We start from the raw sequence: 19,629 nt of genomic DNA on the forward strand, positions 1-19,629 counted from the left end.
GTTATGCTAAAGAGCTCCACCACCTATTTTTCTACAAAACAACCCCTGCATAGGGGTAGAGTCTGTGGAGGGGAAAGACATGAGCAGGGCATGGAGCCATACAAGTCCAGTCACTAAAACAGCCACTTTCTCCGAGGGGTCTGATTTCTGTAGTCTGGAGATTTGTTGTAATTCCAGGGCATCTTACAGTTGCCAGTCTCCAGGTGCGACCTGGAGATCTCCCAGAATTACAACTTATATCCAGCTGGAAGAGATCAGCTGCACTGGAGAAAATGGTTGCTTGGAAGGGTGGGCTCTGTTCCATTGGACCCTGCGGAGGCCCCTCCCTTCCCCAAACTCCGCCCTCTCCTGGCTCCACCCCAGAGTCTCCAGGTATTTTCCCACACAGACCTGGCAACCCTAGGACATCTCCATGCCTCGCTGGGAGGCCTAGTTTAGGTTGAAAGGAGGGAGGGAGGGAGGGAGGAAGGAGGGAAGGAAGGAGGAAGGGAGGGAGGAAGGAAGGAGGGAAGGAGGGAGGGAGGAAGGGAGGGAGGAAGGAGGGAGGGAGGAAGGAGGAAGGAAGGAAGGAAGGAAGGAAGGAAGGAAGGAAGGAAGGAAGGAAGGAAGGAAGGAAGGAAGGAGGGAGGGAGGGAGGAAGGAAGGAGGGATGGAAGGTGGGAGGGAGGGAGGAAGGAAGGAGGGAAGGAAGGAAGGGAAATAGATGGAGAGGGAGAAGTGGAAAGAAAGCAACTAACTTGGTTTGGAGAGGCTTGGAGAAATGTACTTGAAATGTACTTCAAGTACTTGAAGGGCTGTCATATAGAGGATGGTGTGCAATTGTTTTCTGTGGCCCCGGAAGGTAGGACCAAAACCAATCGGTTGAAATTAAATCAAAAGAGTTTCCAGCTCAACATTAGGAAGAACTTCCTGACCGTTAGAGCGGTTCCTCAGTGGAACAGGCTTCCTCCTTGGGAGGTGGTGGGCTCTCCTTTCTTGGAGGTTTTTCAACAGAGTCTGGATGGCCATCTGACAGCAATGAGGATCCTGTGAATTTAGGGGGGAGTGTTTGTGAGTTCCCTGCATTGTGCAGGGGGTTGGACTAGATGATGCTAGAGGTCTCTTCCAACTCTATGATTCTATGAAATGCCTTCCTAAATTGGCTGACAGGGTGGTGGGAGCTTCAAGAACCACAGAATATGTGTGAAAGAGCCACATGTGGCTCCCAAGCCACAGTTTGGCCACCCCTGGACTATATTGAAAATTTTCAATTACTCTTCTACAAATTTAATATAATCCCTTGTGCTGGTGATTAGTTCACGGTTTATTTTTGGTTACCTTACCTCGCGGAGGTTGATAACCTCACTCTTACCCTCTCCAAAACAGAATAAGATGTGACGTTATGGGATTATTTCCAGATAAGTCTTTCCAGCAAACATCTCCTTCAGGGAACAGGCCAGGTGGAAGAGACACCTATTTTTGTCATACTCCTGATAGCAAGTTTGTTCTTTCTATTTTGGGCCTGTCAGCCCAACAGCTGTGGGATCAGGGGGGCGGGTGGGGAAAAAGCCAATATAAGGGACACTGGTTGATCGCAGAGGCCTCTTGAGACAATGGCGATTTTCCTGTGTGCGATTCTGCTGGGTGTGGCAGGTAATCTCTTCCCCCTTCTCCCCCTGTTGTTTGTAGACCTGCACGCTCCGCAAAGTACGGGACTATCAGATTCACACCCATTTCTCACTCACCTTACGCCGCTCTCATGTTCCTCTTCTCCGTGGAGCTTCCTTCCGATTTCACACTATCTGCAAGTAACGTCAGCGTTTTCTTGCGGCAAACAGAAACTGGTTTTTAGAGGTTTCTGTTTGCTGTGCGAAAATGTTGCTTGCAGCCCCGGAGCAGATAGTGGCCGTTTTCGCACTCACGTTTTACTGGCGCCACGACCCTCCTCACGCCGGCGAATCTGCATGGATTTCGCACCAGAAGCGCCGGCGCACCCAGAAACGCCGGCTACTTCCGTCGCTAAGCCAGCGCAAACGGAAATCGCAAAGATGCAGGAAAACGTTTGCGCTGGCTTAGCGACGGAAGTAGCCGGCGTTTCTGAGTGCGCCGGCGCTTCTGGTGCGAAATCCATGCAGATTCGCCGGCGTGAGGAGGGTCGTGGCGCCAGTAAAACGTGAGTGCGAAAACACCCAGTGTGAAATCAGAAGGAAGCCCCGCTGAGAAGAGAAGAAAAAGAATTGCAGATTTGTACCCTGCCCTTCTCTCTGAAACAGAGATTCAGAGCGGCTTACAGTCTCCTTTGTCTCCTTCCTCCGCAACAGACACCCTGTGCGGTGGGTGGGGCTGAGAGGGCTCTCACAGCAGCTGCCCTTTAAAAGACAACCTCTGCCAGAGCTATGGCTGACTCAAGGCCATTCCAGCAGCTGCAAGTGGAAGAGTGGGGAATCAAACCTGGTTCTCCCAGATAAAAGTCTGCCCTTTAAAGGACAACCTCTGCGATAGCTATGGCTGACCCAAGGCCATTCCAGCAGCTGCAAGTGGAGGAGTGGGGAATCAAACCTGGTTCTCCCAGATAAAAGTCTGCCCTTTAAAGGACAACCTCTGCGATAGCTATGGCTGACCCAAGGCCATTCCAGCAGGTGCAAGTGGAGGAGTGGGGAATCAAACCCGGTTCTCCCGGATAAGAGTCTGCCCTTTCAAGGACAACCTCTGCCAGAGCTATGGCTGACTCAAGGCCATCCCAGCAGCTGCAAGTGGAGAAGTGGGGAATCAAACCCAGTTCTCCCAGGTAAGAGTCTGCCCTTTCAAGGACAACTCTGCCAGAGCTGTAGCTGACCCAAGGCCATTCCAGCAGGTGCAAGTGGAGGAGTGGGGAATCAAATCCTGTTCTCCCAGATAAGAGTCCGCGCACTTAACCACTACACCAAACTGGAACGTGAGAACGGCGTAAGGTGAGTGGGAAATCGGTTTCATAGTTGCTTTGAGATGAGGAACTTTCGTTTCGGCCGGTATGAGTGCAAGTCAGACAGTAACCTGCACTTTGAGGCCAGATAGGCAGAGATGGTATTTTGCCAGTGATTAAAATGCTTCAATAGTGGCTGATTGTGTTGGGTCTGGTTTAGGATGGCTGGACTAGGGTTGCCAATCCCCAGGTGGGAGCAGGGGATCCCCCAGTTTGAAGGTTCTCCCCCCGCTTCAGGGTCATCAGAAAGTGGGAAGGGGAGGGAAATGTCTGCTGGGCACTCCATTATTCCCTGCTATGGAAACCGATTCCCACAGGGTATAATGAAGAATTGATCTGGGGCTCTAGTAGAGCTGTTTTTTGTGTTAGAGGCATCATATTTTCAGCATAGCATCCAGTGCCTCTCTCCAAAACACCCTCCAAGTTTCCAAAGGATTGGACCAGGGGGTCCAAATCTATAAGCCCCCAAGGAAGGTGCCCCTATCCTTCATTATTTCCGGATGGAGGGAAGGCATTGAGAAGGTGTGCGGTCCCTTTGAATGTGATGGCCAGAACTCCCTTTGGAGTTCAGTTGTGCTTGTCACAACCTTGTTCCTGGCTCCACCCCCTAATGTCTCCTGGCTCCACCCCCAAAGTCCCTGTTGCCCTGTTGTTGGCCCTCCAGAGGAACTGGTCGGCCACTGTGTGAGGCAGGATGCTGGACTAGATGGACCACTGGTCTGATCCCGCAGGGCTCTTCTGATGTTCTTATGAAGGCCTTGGCCTCTGTGCCCTGTTGTTGGCCCTCCAGAGGGACTGGTTGGACTAGATGGACCACTGTGAGAGGGGATGCTGGACTAGATGGACCACTGGTCTGATCCCGCAGGGCTCTTCTGATGTTCTTATGAAGGCCTTGGCCTCTGTGCCCTGCTGTTGGCCCTCCAGAAGAACTGCCTGGCTACTGTGTGTGGCAGGTTGTTGAACTAGAAGATGAACCACTGGCCTGATCCAGCAGGGCTCTTCGGATGTCCTTCCATTCTTAATCTCTTGGTCAGCTTTGCCTTCTCAACACTGCACCTTGTTCCTGTTGTCTCCTACCCACTGTTGTCTCCTACCCACCTTACCTTCTTCCTGTTTTGTCATCATGCAGCGGCCACACCTCTGAATAGCGGCGACGATGATAAGATAATTGGAGGCTACGAGTGCCCAGCCCACTCCCAGCCTTGGCAAGTCTTCCTAACCTATGGGAACGGTTATCGATGGTGCGGAGGCTCCCTAATCAACGACCGCTGGGTCATCTCCGCGGCCCATTGCTACAAAGAGTGAGTAGGAGTTCTTACTGAATTCCAGCTTTCTACTGTAGGCAGTGCCGGATTAAACCCTGTGGAGGCTCCTAGGCAATTGAGGGGGCCCTTGCAAATTATCTCAGAGTCTGAGCGCCCGCCGAACTGCCCATGGCCCCTGCTGTGGCCTGCAGGCTCCTTCTCCAAAGCCCCTTTGACAAAGCTGCGGGGGAGAGGCAGAGAGAGACAAATTGGGCAACAACGCCAGCAGCAGCCGCACCAGGCAAGTCGAGCTAAGAGCAGCTCAGTTGCTGGCGGCACGTGCAGGCTGGGAGGGCTGCAAGCAGGGGGGAAACCATGGGGAAAAGCTGGCCCGGCCCCCCTAAAGGTATGGGGGCCCATAGGCCGGTGCCTACTTGGCCTAATTGTTATTATTATTACCTTTTACCTTTTATTTATATTACCTTTTATTTATAAGGTAATTGTTAATTTATTGTTAATTTATAAGGTATAGTTAATCCGGCTCTGACTTCAGGCTTCTCGGAGAAGCAGGGATTTGGCTGGGAACCAGATGCAGAAGGAAGACAACCCCGCCCCCCCCTCCCATTTTTACTTACGGTGCCAAATGTAGGGATTTGGGCAGAAGGGCAAGAGATGTTCAGAGGTGGTTTGCCATCGCATGACCCTGTTTTTTCTCGGAGGAGAAAAGCAGCAGTGACTTTTGAACCGTTCCTTTTAATATCTATTTGATTTGCAGCAGTTATGGGGTAGGGCGATGTCATTTCCTGCTAGGCCCGGCGCAAGGGGTTCTGCCCCCCAAGGACGCTTTGCACACGCGGCACAATGACGTCAAAAGTGATGTCATTGCTTGGCCTGCCCCTTGCTCAGTCCTCTGCCTCTTCGGAAGCAGCCTTTCCCCAAAATACCCCCCAAATTTCAAAACGATTGGACCAAGGGGTCCAATTCTATGAGCCCCGAAAGAAGGTGCCCCTATCCTTCATTATTTCCTATGGAAGGAAGGCATTTCAAAGGTGTGCGGTCCCTTTAAATGTGATGGCCAGAACTCCCTTGGAGTTCTATTATGCTTGTCACACCCTTGCTCCTGGCTCCGCCCCCAATGACTCCTGGCTCCACCCCCCAAAGTCTCCTGGCTCCACCTCAAATTCCCCAGATATTTCTTGAATTGGCAACCCTACCCTCTGAAGTGAGCTCTCTCGGCGTGAGCGAGGAGGGGAAGGGGGCGCCTGCCCCCAATCTTGCCCCCGTGGCGAGTTGGTGGCCCCCTACCTCACTGCCTGCCACGCGCTGGCCCTGCTTCTTGCCACAAAATGCTTCCCCTGCCTATTTCCCATATTAAAACTCTGTTAAAGGTGCAGAGTGATAAAGCTGCAGTCCTGCAGTCCGAGCTCTCTGCTCACGACCTGAGTTTGATCCCGGTGGAAGCTGGGTTCAGGTAGCCGGCTCGAGGTTGACTCAGCCTTCCATCCTTCCGAGGTTGGTCAAACGAGTCCCCAGCTTGCTGGGGGGAAAGCGTAGAGGACTGGGGAAGGCAGTGGCAAACCAACCCTTAAAAAGTCTGCTGTGAAAATGTCGTGATGCAACGTCACCCCAGAGTCGGAAACGACTGGTGCTTGCACAGGGGACTGCCTTTTTATTTTAAAGAGTGGAGACTTTTTTTGCCTGCCCTGCTGGCCGTTTTTGCTTGACTAGACTTTGGTCAAAGTGGGGAAGCAACCCAATATCCTAGGCAAATACCGATGGATGACAAAGATTCAGGGCCAGTTTGGTGTAGTGGTGAAGTGTGCGGACTCTTATCTGGGAGAACCGGGTTTGATTCCCCACTCCTCCACTTGCACCTGCTGGGATGGCCTTGGGTCAGCCATAGCTCTGGCAGAGGTTGTCCTTGAAAGGGCAGCTGCTGTGAGAGACCTCTCAGCCCCACCCACCTCACACTGTGTCTGTTGTGGGGGAGGAAGGGAAAGGAGATTGTGAGCCGCTCTGAGACTCTTCGGAGTGGAGGGCGGGATATAAATCCAATATCTTCTTACAAAGATTTGTGATAGAAAGTGACGTCAAGCAGCAGCTGGCTTACGGTGACCCCGTAGGATTTTCAAGGCAAGAGACGTTCAGAGGTGGTTGGCCATCGCCTGCCTCTGGGTCATGACCCTGGTATCCCTTGGAGGTCTTCTATCCAAACACTAACCAGGGCAAACCCTGCTGAGATTGGGCTATCTGGGCTATCCAGGCCGGGACAGAGACAAACGGAAGTGGTTTGCTATTGTCTGTTCTTAGCCACGACACCAAACTGGCTCTCAGCCAGATGGAGACTAACAAGCAGAGGTAGAATTCTAGCAGGAGCTCCTTTGCATAGTAGGCAATCCGCCAAGAGCTTACAAAAAAGAGCCTTGTAAGCTCCAGGAGGATTGGCTACATCAGGGGGTGTGGCCTAATATGCAAAGGAGCTCCTGCTAGAATTCCGCCCCTGCTTACAGGACTCTTAGTTACAAGGTCTACTGTAAGCTCCTGGAGGATTGGCTACATCGGGGGTGTGGCCTAATATGCAAAGGAGCTCCTGCTAGAATTCCACCTCTGCCAACAAGCATTCTTTACTACCCCCCTCCCACCCACTAATTAGGAAGAAGGACTCCGAGATCTCCATTGCTCATGTCTGATTACAGGAACTTTGACTCTCAAAAGTTTATACGCTAAATCACGTCTTGTCTCTAAAATGCTACTGGACTCAAATCTCACCTAATTTATTAGTGGTTTATTAGTACTAAACCAGATGTTGGCTGAATGGAACCTCCATGTCCAGAGGCAGTATATCTCTAAACACCAATTGCCAGGGCTTTTTTTGAAGCAAGAACTCCTTTGCCTATTAGGCCACACCCCCTTGATTAGCCAATCCTCAAAGAGCTTACAAGGCTCTTCGTACAGGGCCTACTGTGAGCTCCAGGAGGATTGGCTACATCAGGGGTGTGTGGCCTAATATGCAAAGAAATTCCTGCTCCCAAAAAAGCCCTGCGGGTTGCCAATGCATAACCCACAGGGACTTTTGTGCCCCAGGTTTTTCCAGAGACACTCGGACCGATTTCCCACTCACCTTACGCCATTCTCACGTTCCTCTTCTCAGCGGGGCTTCCTTCCAATTTCACACTATCTGTCCCAGGACTGCAGCTAGCATCGACTTGCGTGGCAAACAGAAACCTCTAAAAACCAGTTCCCATTTGCCGCACAAAAAAGCCAACGATAGCTGCATCCCCAGGGCAGAAATCGGAAGGAAGGCGAGCTGAGAAGAGGAACGCGAGAGCGGCGTCAGGTGAGTGGGAAATCGGTCCTGGTTGGCCAGACTGCAAGGTCAACCGGGCCACTGGTCTGATCCAGCAGAACCTTTTGTCTGTTCATCGATCGGCTTTTTTTTTTTACAGCCCCCGCACACTCGTCGCGCACCTTGGCGAGCACGACACTTCCCTCGAGGAAGGTACGGAGCAGCGCATTCAGGTGGAGAAAGCCATCCGCTACCCTCAGTACAACGCGCGCACCATCGACCACGATTTCATGCTCATCAAACTGGCCCAGCCGGCCAGTTTCAGCGCCTTTGTGCAACCCATCGACGTTTCTCAAAGCTGCCCAGTGGCTGGGGACACCTGTCTCGTCTCAGGCTGGGGAAACACTCGGACAATGGGAGGTGAGTCACGGAAGATGTGTCACTCCGCCCCATGTTGCTGTAATCAACAAGCAAAGGAGACCTGGGGTGATTACGTGGCTATAAAATACAAGAAAAGCCCCAGGGTAACAATAGAATACTTAACCACTCTTTAAAGTTTTTAGACATCAGTGATTGAGAACATGTAAAATAACAAAGCTCACTCTGACAAGGAAAATTCTACTAACAAGTAACACAACAAGCAGTGTAACACAGTGCAGTAAACAGTACAAAAGCGGGTTGCTCTTAAATCCTGTGAATTTAGGGGGTGGTATTTGTGAGTTTCCTGCATTGTGCAGGGGGTTGGACTAGATGACCCTGGAGGCCGCTTCCAACTCTATGATTCTATGAAATAAATATCAAGCCAGTTCAAAAATGTGGCTCGGCCAACAATATTCTTCTCTGGCTACTTCAGACTTGATCACCTTAAAGAAACAAAGCTGGACTGGTGATCGATAATATCTGGTTTCGGGTAGCCTTTTAGTCTTCAGCTCGCATAAATCTCAAAGCAATGTCCCCTTTCCTGAAGTACATTCCAAAAGGGGAAATATATATATATATATATTCTAGCTGTTGCGACATCTATCACCTTCCTTTGGATTGAAATATGATCCCTCTACTCCTAGGCTCAATCCAAAGGAAAGCGGGGACATTGCTTTAAAACTCTAAAGTGTTGTTAAGTATTCTAGTTTTTTGTTACCCTGGGGCTTTTCCCAATGCCCCATGGCACCCTAGGCAGACTCACTGCCTGGCACCCCCCCCCAAAAAAAATGCTCCCCGCGCCTTCCCCCCCCCCCCGGCTCCATGCTCCCCCCCACACCTCCTTCTCCTTCCCCCGCACCTCCTCCTCTCCCCACCGTGCCTCCTCCCCCTCCCTGCCATCACCTCCGCCTACCTCCTGACCCTTCCCCACCCCACGTCGATTTCAATGCCAGAACCAGCTCTAGCACCACATTCCAGCTATCTAAAGCCCTCGTCCCTCTGCCCGATCACTCAATTGGCAGGCAAAACTGTGCCGCGGGGCTGGGCCGAGCTCACAGTCTGTCAGGACAAGCATCCTGAAAGGGTGGCCCCACTGCCGCTGACTCCTCTCCCGTCCAGGAAGTGAGGAGGGGAGGAGTCAGCGACAGTGGAGGAGGAGGCACGGTGGGGAGGGGGGAGGCGCTGAGGCATGGAGCCACAGGGGGAGGCAAAGGGAAAGGGACGGAGGGGCGGGCGGTGGCAGCGGTGGTGGTGGGCAGGGGTAGTGGCTGGTGGGTGGAGGAGGCAGGCCAACTAGGTGCTTTCCTGGGGCCCCAGGAGGGGGTGGGGAGCCCCTGGGCTTTTCTTGTATTTTATAGCCATGTTGCCGTAAGCTTTGATGGAAATGATGCCTCCTTTTAGGCTCAGACAGAGGAGGGGAATGTACAAGAGAGGCAGGGCTTTTTTTGTAGCAGGAACTCCTTTGCATATTAGGCCACACACCCCTGAGGTAGCCAATCCTCCAAGAGCTTACAGGGCCTACTGTAAGCTCTTGGAGGATTGGCTACCTCAGAGGTGTGTGGCCTAATATGCAAAGGAGTTCCTGCTACAAAAAAAAGCCTTGTATGTAAGTGCAAAATAATGCATGTCAGGCCAAACCCCCTTCCCTTAATTTCCTGTGCAAGATGATGGGATCTAATCTGGCTGAGACTTAGAGGGGGAAAGATCTGGGGTTGTGGTGGACAATTTCAGGTTTCCGCATCAGCATCACCAAGTGATAATCCCTGAGATCTGTTGGGGGCAGCCTTTACAGATAAATGGATATATAACCAGGGCTTTTTTTTTGGAGCAGATGTAGCCAATCCTCCTGGAATTAACAGGGCTCTTAGCAAAGAGCCTATTGTAAGCTCTTGGTGGATTGACTACATCAGGGGTGTGTGGCCTATTATGCAAAGGAGCTCCTGCTGCCAAAAAAAAAGCCCGAGAGAGAGGAAAGGGACCCCTGATGTCATGTGATAAACCGAATGCATTCAGCCACAGAGACAGCAAGACAGAAGAGAGCCAGTTTGGTGTAGTGGTTAAGTGTGCGGACTCTTATCTGGGAGAACCGGGTTTGATTCCCCACTCCTCTACTTGCACCTGCTGGAATGGCCGTGGGTCAGCCACAGCTCTGGCAGAGGTTGTCCTTGAAAGGGCAGCTGCTGTGAGAGCCCTCTCCAGCCCCACCCACCTCACAGGGTGTCTGTTGTGGGGGAGGAAGGTAAAGGAGATTGTGAGCCGCTCTGAGACTCTTTGGAGTGGAGGGCAGGATATAAATCCAATATCTTCATCTACCTCACAGGGTGTCTGTTGTGGGGGAGGAAGGTAAAGGAGATTGTGAGCCGCTCTGAGACTCTTCAGAGTGGAGGGCGGGATGTAAATCCAATATCTTCATCTACCTCACAGGGTGTCTGTTGTGGGGGAGGAAAGGAAAGGAGATTGTGAGCTGCTCTGAGACTCTTCGGAGTGGAGGGCGGGATATAAATCCAATATCTTCTTCTTCTTCAAGAAACGAGAGTTCACATCAGTTGCTCAAAGGCAGATGATTAAGCAATGGAAGATTTTTTACCGAGCTACCAGTAAGATTGCAATTTGTTTTTTGGGCTCCAGGGCCTTAGCAAAACAAAAACCAGTTGGCGATCTTACTGCTTATTATTGGCAGGGGTAGAATTCTAGCAGGAGCGCCTTTGCATATTAGGCCACACCCCCCGATGTAGCCAATCCCCCAAGAGCTTACAAGGCTCTTTTTTGTAAGCTCTTGGAGGATTGGCTGCATCAGGGGTGTGTGGCCTAATATGCAAAGGAGCTCCTGCTAGGATTCCAGCCCTGATTGCTGGGATATTTGGTTCATGTAGCAGAGTTTTGCTGTGTCACAGAAGCATGATACCGAGTGGAATAAATAAATCTCCCAAGAAGTATATTGCAGAAACGGTAAAACGTGCATTTATTTGAGTAGATCTGGTTCACGCGCAGGTTGCAGTCCAAAGATGAGAGAAGAGTCTAATCTAAATAGTGCTTTTCCAGTCACAAATGGCCAGCTTGTCTGGCATCATGTATGTGGGAGGATGAGGGCTTTGCCTCTACATGCGTCTCTGTGGAATCTGTGGGAAGACCATGTGAAAAGAGGGAGAGAACAAGGGGAGAGGAGGGGTCAGAGGACAGCTCCCAGGTGAAGAAGACCGACATAGATTTATACCCCGCCCTTCTCTTTGAATCAGAGTCTCAGAGCGGCTCACAATCTCCTATCTCTTCTCCCCTCACAACAGACACACTGTGAGGTGGGTGGGGCTGAGAAGAAGTGGAACTAGACTGCAGATTTATACCCCGCCCTTCTCTCTGAATCAGAGGCTCAGAGGGGCTCACAATCTCCTATATCTTCTTCCCCCACAACAGACACACTGTGAGGTGGGTGGGACTGAGAAGAAGTGGAAGAAGACTGCAGATTTATACCCCGCCCTTCTCTCTGAATCAGAGGCTGTGAGGGGCTCACAATCTCCTATATCTTCTTCCCCCACAACAGACACCCTGTGAGGTGGGTGGGGCTGAGAAGAAGTGGAAGAAGACTACAGATTTATACCCCGCCCTTCTCTCTGAATCAGAGACTCAGAAGGGCTCACAATCTCCTAGATCTTCTCCCCCCACAACAGACACCCTGTGAGGTGGGTGGGGCTGAGAAGAAGTGGAAGAAGACTACAGATTTATACCCCGCCCTTCTCTCTGAATCAGAGACTCAGAGCGGCTTACAATCTCCTATATCTTCTCCCCCCACAACAGACACCCTGTGAGGTGGATGGGGCTGAAAGGGCTCTCACAGCAGCTTCCCTTTCAAGGACAACTCCTGTAAGAGTCTCCTATATCTTCTCCCCCCGCAACAGACACTATGTGAGGTGTGTGGGGCTGAGAAGAAGTGGAAGAAAACTGCAGATTTATATCCCGCCCTTCTCTCTGAATCAGAGACTCAGAGCGGCTTACAATCTCCTATATCTTCTCCCCCCACAACAGACACCCTGTGAGGTGGATGGGGCTGAAAGGGCTCTCACAGCAGCTTCCTTTTCAAGGACAACTCCTGTAAGAGTCTCCTATATCTTCTCCCCCCGCAACAGACACTATATGAGGTGTGTGGGGCTGAGAAGAAGTGGAAGAAAACTGCAGATTTATATCCCGCCCTTCTCTCTGAATCAGAGCGGCTCACAACCTCCTTTATCTTCTTCCCCCACAACAGACATCCTGTGAGGAGGGTGGGGCTGAGAGAGCTCTCCCAGAAGCTGACAAAGAGAGGCATCCTAGTCAAGGAGATAACTCCTATTCGCTCTTAGAGTGACGTAGCGCCCTCCCAGTGTCCCACACTACTAACTCGTTAAATAATTTCCATCGCTTAATCAACAGTGGATCCTCATCTCTGACCGATTTCGCACTAGGCTTGTTCTGGGTGGAGAGCCCTTTTGTTCCCGGCACTTCTCTGGGATCGATTTCCCACTAACCTTACCTCGCTCTCACACTCCTCTTCTCCGTGGGGCTTCTGCCAGATTTCACACTATCTGCCCCGGGGCTGCAACTCGCTTCGCCTTTTTCGCGTGGCAAACAGAAACTGACTTTTAGAGGATCTTGTTTGCTGCGCGAAAGAGGCAGAGCGAGTCGCGAAATGCGACAGAAGCCCTGCAGAGGAGAGTGAGAGCGAGGTAAGGTTAGTGGGAAATCGGTCTCAGTTTTTGCACAAGCTGCCCCGGAGCTGCAAGTCGGCATGCGGCTTTCCCGCAGCAAGCAAAATCCTCTTACAAGTGGTTTCTGCTTGCTGCGGAGAAGTGGCGCGCCAACTCACAGCTCCCGGGCAGCTTGTGCGAAAACCGAGAGAAGCACCGGGAGCAAAAGGGCTCTCCAGCTGGAACAAGGAAAGGAAAGGTCCCCTGTGCGAGCACCAGTCGTTTCCGACTCTGGGGTGACGTTGCTTTCACGTTTTCACGGCAGACTTTTTACGGGGTGGTTTGCCACTGCCTTCCCCAGTCATCTACACTTTCCCTTCAGCAAGCTGGAGACTCATTTTACCGACCTCAGAAGGATGGAAGGCTGAGTCAATTTGGGCCGGCTACCTGAACCAGCTTTTGCTGGGATAGAACTCAGGTTGTGAGCAGAGCTTAGGTCTGCAGTACTGCAGCTTCAACACTCGGCGTCATGGGTATCCCCCAGGGCAGTGCCAAAAGGCAGTCATGATCTCCTGGTCTCTCCAGGGCAAAGCATCAAAGGCAAGAATTTCATTGAAACGAGAGGAGGTCTGGTCACGACTCCCATGGGGGGACTGCTGCTTTACCACTCTGCGCCATGGGGCCGCTTACCTGGCACAAGCCCTAGTGCAAAATTGGTCTCTGTTTCTGCAGAGTTGCAGATACGCTTGAACCAACGGGTTGGTTGCACTTGCAGTCCCAATTGCTCAGCCGCTGCTTGGTAGTTCAGCAGGACTCTGCAATAGGTTGGAATCGGATTAGCCTTTGCACCAATGGGCCTTTCTCTGTTCCAGTTATCTACCCAGACAACCTGCAATGCTTGAATGTGCCCATTCTGTCCACATCTACCTGCCAGGCTTCCTATCCAGGCCAAATCACCTCTAATATGTTCTGTGCTGGATACACTGAGGGAGGCAAAGATTCCTGCCAGGTAAGAAAAGGATCAGGTGTGTTGATACAGGTGGGTTTAGACCAGGGTTGGCCAAACTTGCTTAATGTAAGAGCCAAATAGAATAAACATTAGATGTTTGGGAGCAGGGAAGGAGGGAGGAGGGAGGGAGGGAGGGAGGAAGGAATGAAGGAAGGAAGGAAGGAAGGAAGGAAGGAAGGAAGGAAGGAAGGAAGGAAGGAAGGAAGGAGGGAGAGAGAAAGGAAGGAAGGAAGGAAGGAAGGGAGGAGGGAAGTGAGGGAGGGTGGAAGGAAGGAAGGAGGGGGGAGGGAGGGAGGAAGGAAGGAGGGGGATGAAGGGAGGAAGGAGGGGGAGGAAGGAAGGAGGGAGGAAGGGAGGGAGGAATAGATGGGGAGAGGTGGAAAGAAAGCAACTTTAAATGCATTCTCCAAACTGCCACCTGGCTTGGCTCAGAGAAGTGATTTAAAGAGAGAAATGCCTTCTCCAAGTTGGCCAGTGGGGAAACCACAGTTTGGTCTAGAAGGAATATTTGGACTGAGAGAGTGACACACACACACACACTAATACATCCGGAGTCATTCTATGATTCTGTTTCTGAATGCTTACGATGTGATTTCAAAACCTCTGCATCCCAAAAGCTAGCTTAACGGAATGAAAGATTTGATGTAGTTCTCTCCTCCGAGATGCCAAAGCAGGAGACGATGGGAAATATGGCCTATACATCCCAGTTTCAGGATGGCACGGTCCGGAATTACGCCATCGTGTTATATAATTCTGAAAAATGGCTGTAGGGTATAGATAATAATAATAATAATAATAATAATAATAATAATAATAATAATAATAATAATAATAATAATAATAATAATAATAATAATAATAATAATAATAATAATATTTTTAAAACCCTGCACATTCGGGTCACATACAAACAGGGGGTGAGGTTTTCTATGTACTTAGGGGAAGCTAAGTAAATAAAGCCAAGCCTCTTTGGAGAGGCTTCTTCGCATCTACCAGGACTTTGCACCTTTTGGAGTCTTTGTTCTGAGTGGGCTCTTTCATTAAATTGTAAACTGGCCACTGCCTTTATGTAAATGTATATTGTAAACTGCAAGGATGCTTGTTGTGCGTTATAAACGATGTAGCGCTAAGCACAGAAGATAACGAGACATCCTGCATTGATTGCATCTCGTTTCCAGAAGTATATTCTGCGAAGGGTTTCGGCATTGTTCAGAAACAACTTCACATAACTGATTTATTCTTTAGTAGAACACAGTTCTCTCCTGTTCCCCACCTGGGGATTGGCAAACCTAGGCAGGTAGGTACTGAGTGGCTGATGGAAGAGAAAACCGTGTTCCACAAAGCGGGGAGTGGGGAGACTCTTGATTTTAACTGGGCCAGGAGATTAATCTTTTGTCTTTGCTTGCAGGGAGACTCCGGAGGCCCACTGGTGTGCAACGGGAAATTGTCAGGTGTGGTGTCCTGGGGAAGGGGCTGTGCCCAGAAAAACTACCCTGGCGTTTATGCGCCGGTGTGTAACTACAGGGCCTGGGTAGAAGAGGTGATTGCAAACAACTGAGAAACCCTCTTGCATTCGCACCACTGAAAAGGGGTGGCGTTCCTTGAAACGGTTTAACCATCTGCTTCAAAGAAGGGAGAGAGGAGAACACCCGAATGCTCAGCCATGTCTACAGCAAAAACTGGTTCCAGGTCCTTCCCTCTCTTCTTGGGGCCTGGGAGCTATAATTCTGGGAGGGAGGGTACAGATTTACATCACTCTCCCAAAATTACAATCCCAGGATCCTTTGGGGAGGGGGGTGGGCATGGTGAAACTGGTGCCACGTTGAAATGAGTCGGTATTCCCCAACAAAGAAGGGGAACTGATGCCACATCCTTGTGTTTAGAAATAAAACACAACACTGTCCTTCCTTGTTGTTTGTGTATTATTTGGAGGGGGGTGGGGTCGGAGGAGGTTTTCAGTGATGTGTGTTTGTCCGACTGCACTGAAGATTCATGAACAGTCCATGCCAGGAGAGATCACCGTTTTAATTGTCTCCAACTCTCTCTGTGATATTCTGAAAAGAACAATCTAATGATTATGTACAGTATTTCATTTTCCTTCCTTCTCCCTCGTTCCTTCCCTTCCCTTCCCTCCCCTCCTTCCTTCCTTCCTATCTGGGAGAACAGGGTTTGATTCCCCACTCCTCCACTTGCAGCTGCTGGGATGGTCTTGGGTCAGCCATAGCTCTGGCAGAGGTTGTCCTTGAAAGGCAGCTGCTGTGAGAGCCCTCTCAGCCCCACGCGCTTCACAGGGTGTCTGTTGTGGGGGAGGAAGACAAAGGAGATTGTGGGCCAACTGCAGGGCTGTGTCCTTGAAAGGGCAGCTTCTGGGAGAGCTCTCTCAGCCGCACCTACCTCACAGGGTGTCTGTTGTGGGGGGAGAAGATATAGGAGATTGTAAGCCGCTCTGAGTCTCTGATTCAGAGAGAAGGGCAGGGTATAAATCTGCAGTCTTCTTCCTCCTCCCTCCCTTCTTTTCATTGGCCTTAATTTCTATGTATCAGGCTGTCCTTAAGGGCAGAAGAAGAGATACAGGTTTAAAAAAAGAGAAAAAAAAACATGGCAGCTTAAAGGGGGATCCCCCACATCTCTTTTTACTAGAGCAGGGGTGTCAAACTCATTTGTTATGAGGGCCAGATCTGATAGAAATGAGACCTTGTCACTCCAGGCCATGTCGGGCCAGACCATGTGTGTTCCTATTTAAGACCAGGAAGCAGAAACACAAACTTTTAAAAGGACACAGAGAAACACGACTAAAAAAACACACACCTTAAGATAAAACATACTTAAAACATTATCACTCGTTGGTCTTAAAGGTGCTTTTATTTGTATCTCTCCCCTGGGATCCAGAGACTGGGCAAAGGAAGCTCTGGCTCTTTCCCTCCCTCCCAGGGGAACGGGGGGGGGGCCTCAACCAATGGAGAAAATTGAGGTTTTGTTCTGTAGCTCCTGTGCAACTGAGCAAGCCTTGTGTAAAGCAAGCTGAGATTCAGAAGGAAGCGAGAGGGAGGGAGAAGGAAGCAGACAAGAGCCAGTTGCTCAGCGGCCTGTTAGGAGCCCTCCGAGGGCCCGATTCGTCCCCCAGGCCGCATGTTTGACACCCCTGCTCTAGAGAGGTGTTGTGTCTTCTATTGGCTGGCGGGAAGAAATTCAACCAGTGTGGTTTGTCTTGGAGATGTGCTGATAGGCAAGACAGTGCCCTTCTGCCTTTTGGGCTGTCTTGCGTCTTTTAGAAACACACAAAGCCCCCCAGGGTTTCGCAGAATGGGGCTGTTCGAGGGCTGTTTAAGGCACAGAAGCTGGATGGGGGGGGGGGGGGGCAGGTAGGTGATAACATCAGGAAATTCCCGACACTTTTATACGGGTGATGGAGAAAGCGTCTTCTCGGGTGTGAAACTGACTTCCTCTCACCATGACAGGAAACGTCTGTCAGGTAGTTCCTGGAAAGATGATGCGTGCTTTGGGTTTTCTCACTTTTGTAACCAACGTCAAAGCTGTTGCAAGTCAGAGTGTTGTTCTCAGGAAGAGAGGAGTAAAATATCTCAGTCAGGCTTCGGTCTTGCCCCCCTGCCCCCCGCCGCCAGCCCAGAGCTGAGTGGTTTTAACTTGGTAAGGTTTCCATGCATGCCCAGTCCTGATGAAATGAACACACAAAGATGCCTTGGATCAGACTGCTGGTCGATCATGGCCAGAATTGTCCATTCAGACTGGCCGTGGCTGAAGTACTTCACATCATTTCCTGCCTGGTCCTTTTAACTGGAGATGCCGAGGATTGAACCTGGGACCTTCTGCATACCAGGCAGATGCTCTGCCACTGAGCTACGGCCAACTTCATGGCCCTCCAGGGTCTCAGGCTGAGGTCTGTCCCATCACCTCCTGCCTGGTCCTTTTAACTGGAGATGCCGAGGATTGAACCTGGGACCTTCTGCATGCCAAGCAGACGCTCTACCACTGAGCTACAGCCCCACTTCATGGCCCTCCAGGGTCTCAGGCTGAGGTCTGTCCCATCACCTCCTGCCTGGTCCTTTTAACTGGAGATGCCGGGGATTGAATCTGAGACCTTCTGCATGCCAGGCAGACGCTCTACCACTGAGCTACAGCCTCACTTCATAGCCCTCCAGGGTCTCAGGTTGAGGTCTGTCCTATCACTTCTTGCCTGGTCCTTTTAAGTGGAGATGCCAGGGATTGAACCTGGGACCTTCTGCATGCCAAGCAGAGGCTCTCCCACTGAGCTACAGCCCCACTTCAAGGCTCTCCAGGGTCTCAGGCTGAGATCTTTCCCATCACCTCCTGCCTGGTTCTTTCAACTGGAGATGCTGGGGATTGAACCGGGGACCTTCTGCATGCCAAGCAGAGACTCTGCCACTGAGCCATAGCCCTTCTCTCACACATAAAGCTGCCTTATACCTTTGGTCCTTCAAGGTCAGCATTGTCTACTCTGTCAGGCCTCATTTTGGGCAGAAGCTCACAGAACCTCTACATTGTATTGTGCTCTTTCTTTCTCTCCCTCACCCCCCAATGCTTGCTTCTGGGCTCCATTCTTCAAACCCCCTGTGAGAATTTTGCTGAACTCTACGATTTGACAGACTCTACGATTAGAAAAAAAATGAGAAAATAACCCAAACAGATAAAGCAAGAGCTGGAAATCTTCATCCTGCCCCTGTGACCACGTAGGAGAAAGCAATTTAAAATGCATGATGGGAGGAAAGTTTTACCATGACAATTCTAATTCAAAAAGAATTTGAAGGTAGATGCCGAGCTGCTCGAATTGAATACACCATCCAGTGATGTCAGGGGTGTGTGGCATATGCAAATGAGTTGTGCTAATGAGCTCCGGCACTTCTTTTTCTACAAAATGACCCCCTGCTCCCAGCATTCACCGGAAGTAACATCCCGCATCGACAGCAACATGGGGACAACACAGAGACCGATTTCCCACTAACCCTACACTGCTCTCTCTCTCCTTTTCTCCGCGGGGCTGCTGCCAGATTTCGCACAAACTGCCCTGGAACAGCAAGTTGCTCCGCCTCTCTTCAAGTTCCCTCCACAGCAGGCAGGATCCTCCGAAAACAGGTTTCTGTCTGCCGCGAAGGGGATTTGAAAAGGGGCAGGGCAATTCGCCGGCTCGGGCAGCTTGTGCGAAATCCAGCCGCAGCCCCGCAGGGAAAAGGACCAACGAGACCGGAACAAGGCGAGTGGGAAATCGGTCAGAGTATCTGACGAAGTGAGCACTGAATGACTCCCGAAACTTCCTCCCTGCCACAAATTGTGTTAGTCTTAAGGTGCTCTCGGATTCTCTTGCTCTCTGCCACTGCTACAGGGGCGCTCTGTTTTGCCCAAATAAACTCTATGGTGGAATGCGCTCTTTGCCCACATAAACTCTACGGTAGAAGTCATTTTATACCATAGAGGTTTTGCCCAAATACCAGAGAGTCCTGGCATTGCCAGCGACATAATGATGTCACTTCCAGCGCATGCTGGAAGTGACATCTGATGACGCAGGCCTCCTTTTGCTACCAGGAAGTCCCCCGCCAGCCTCCAGGGGGAGTGCTGGGGGAGAGACTCATGTGAAGCTGGGCCTGGCAACCCTAGAAATGGCACACCATTTTTATTGTGATGATTTCCAATTATTTTCCTGCATCTCTTTGCAAAATAACATTTACCTGTTCATTTACATGGCCTTCGCTTCCAATGGCCTTCACTTGCCTCCGGTAATGGCATCAAATAGTCAAATCTAAGTGGCTACAATGCATTGTGCCTCTGTCCCGTTTTTTATGTAGTCCCTGATTGGCTGGGATCATCTGTGTGCTTATTCCAAGGCGAAGAGGAAAGTGACAGCCCTCACTTGCCTCCAGTAGTTACGTCATCATGTAGCCAAATCTGATTGGCTACAATGCATTGTGCCGCTGTCCTGTTTATTATGTAGTCCCTGATTGGCTGGGATCATCTGTGTGCTTATTCCAAGGCCAAGAAGAAAGTGACAGCCCTCACTTGCCTCCAGTAATTACATCATCATGTAGCCAAATCTGATT

General features: G+C 50.7%; 1 protein-coding gene across 1 annotated transcript; it reads left to right on the top strand.

Moving 5' to 3' along the window:
• Nucleotides 1-1,592: 1,592 nt before the first annotated feature.
• LOC132585869 (serine protease 1-like) lies at nucleotides 1,593-15,120 on the top strand. The gene is made up of 5 exons (XM_060257746.1): nucleotides 1,593-1,632; nucleotides 4,071-4,242; nucleotides 7,632-7,891; nucleotides 13,422-13,558; nucleotides 14,967-15,120. The coding sequence occupies exons 1-5, from the start codon at nucleotides 1,593-1,595 to the stop codon at nucleotides 15,114-15,116; spliced, it is 759 nt and encodes a 252-aa protein (XP_060113729.1). The 3' UTR covers nucleotides 15,117-15,120.
• Nucleotides 15,121-19,629: the final 4,509 nt, after the last annotated feature.

Source organism: Heteronotia binoei, chromosome 17, assembly GCF_032191835.1.
Source record: "Heteronotia binoei isolate CCM8104 ecotype False Entrance Well chromosome 17, APGP_CSIRO_Hbin_v1, whole genome shotgun sequence".
Taxonomy (NCBI): Eukaryota; Metazoa; Chordata; class Lepidosauria; order Squamata; family Gekkonidae; genus Heteronotia; species Heteronotia binoei.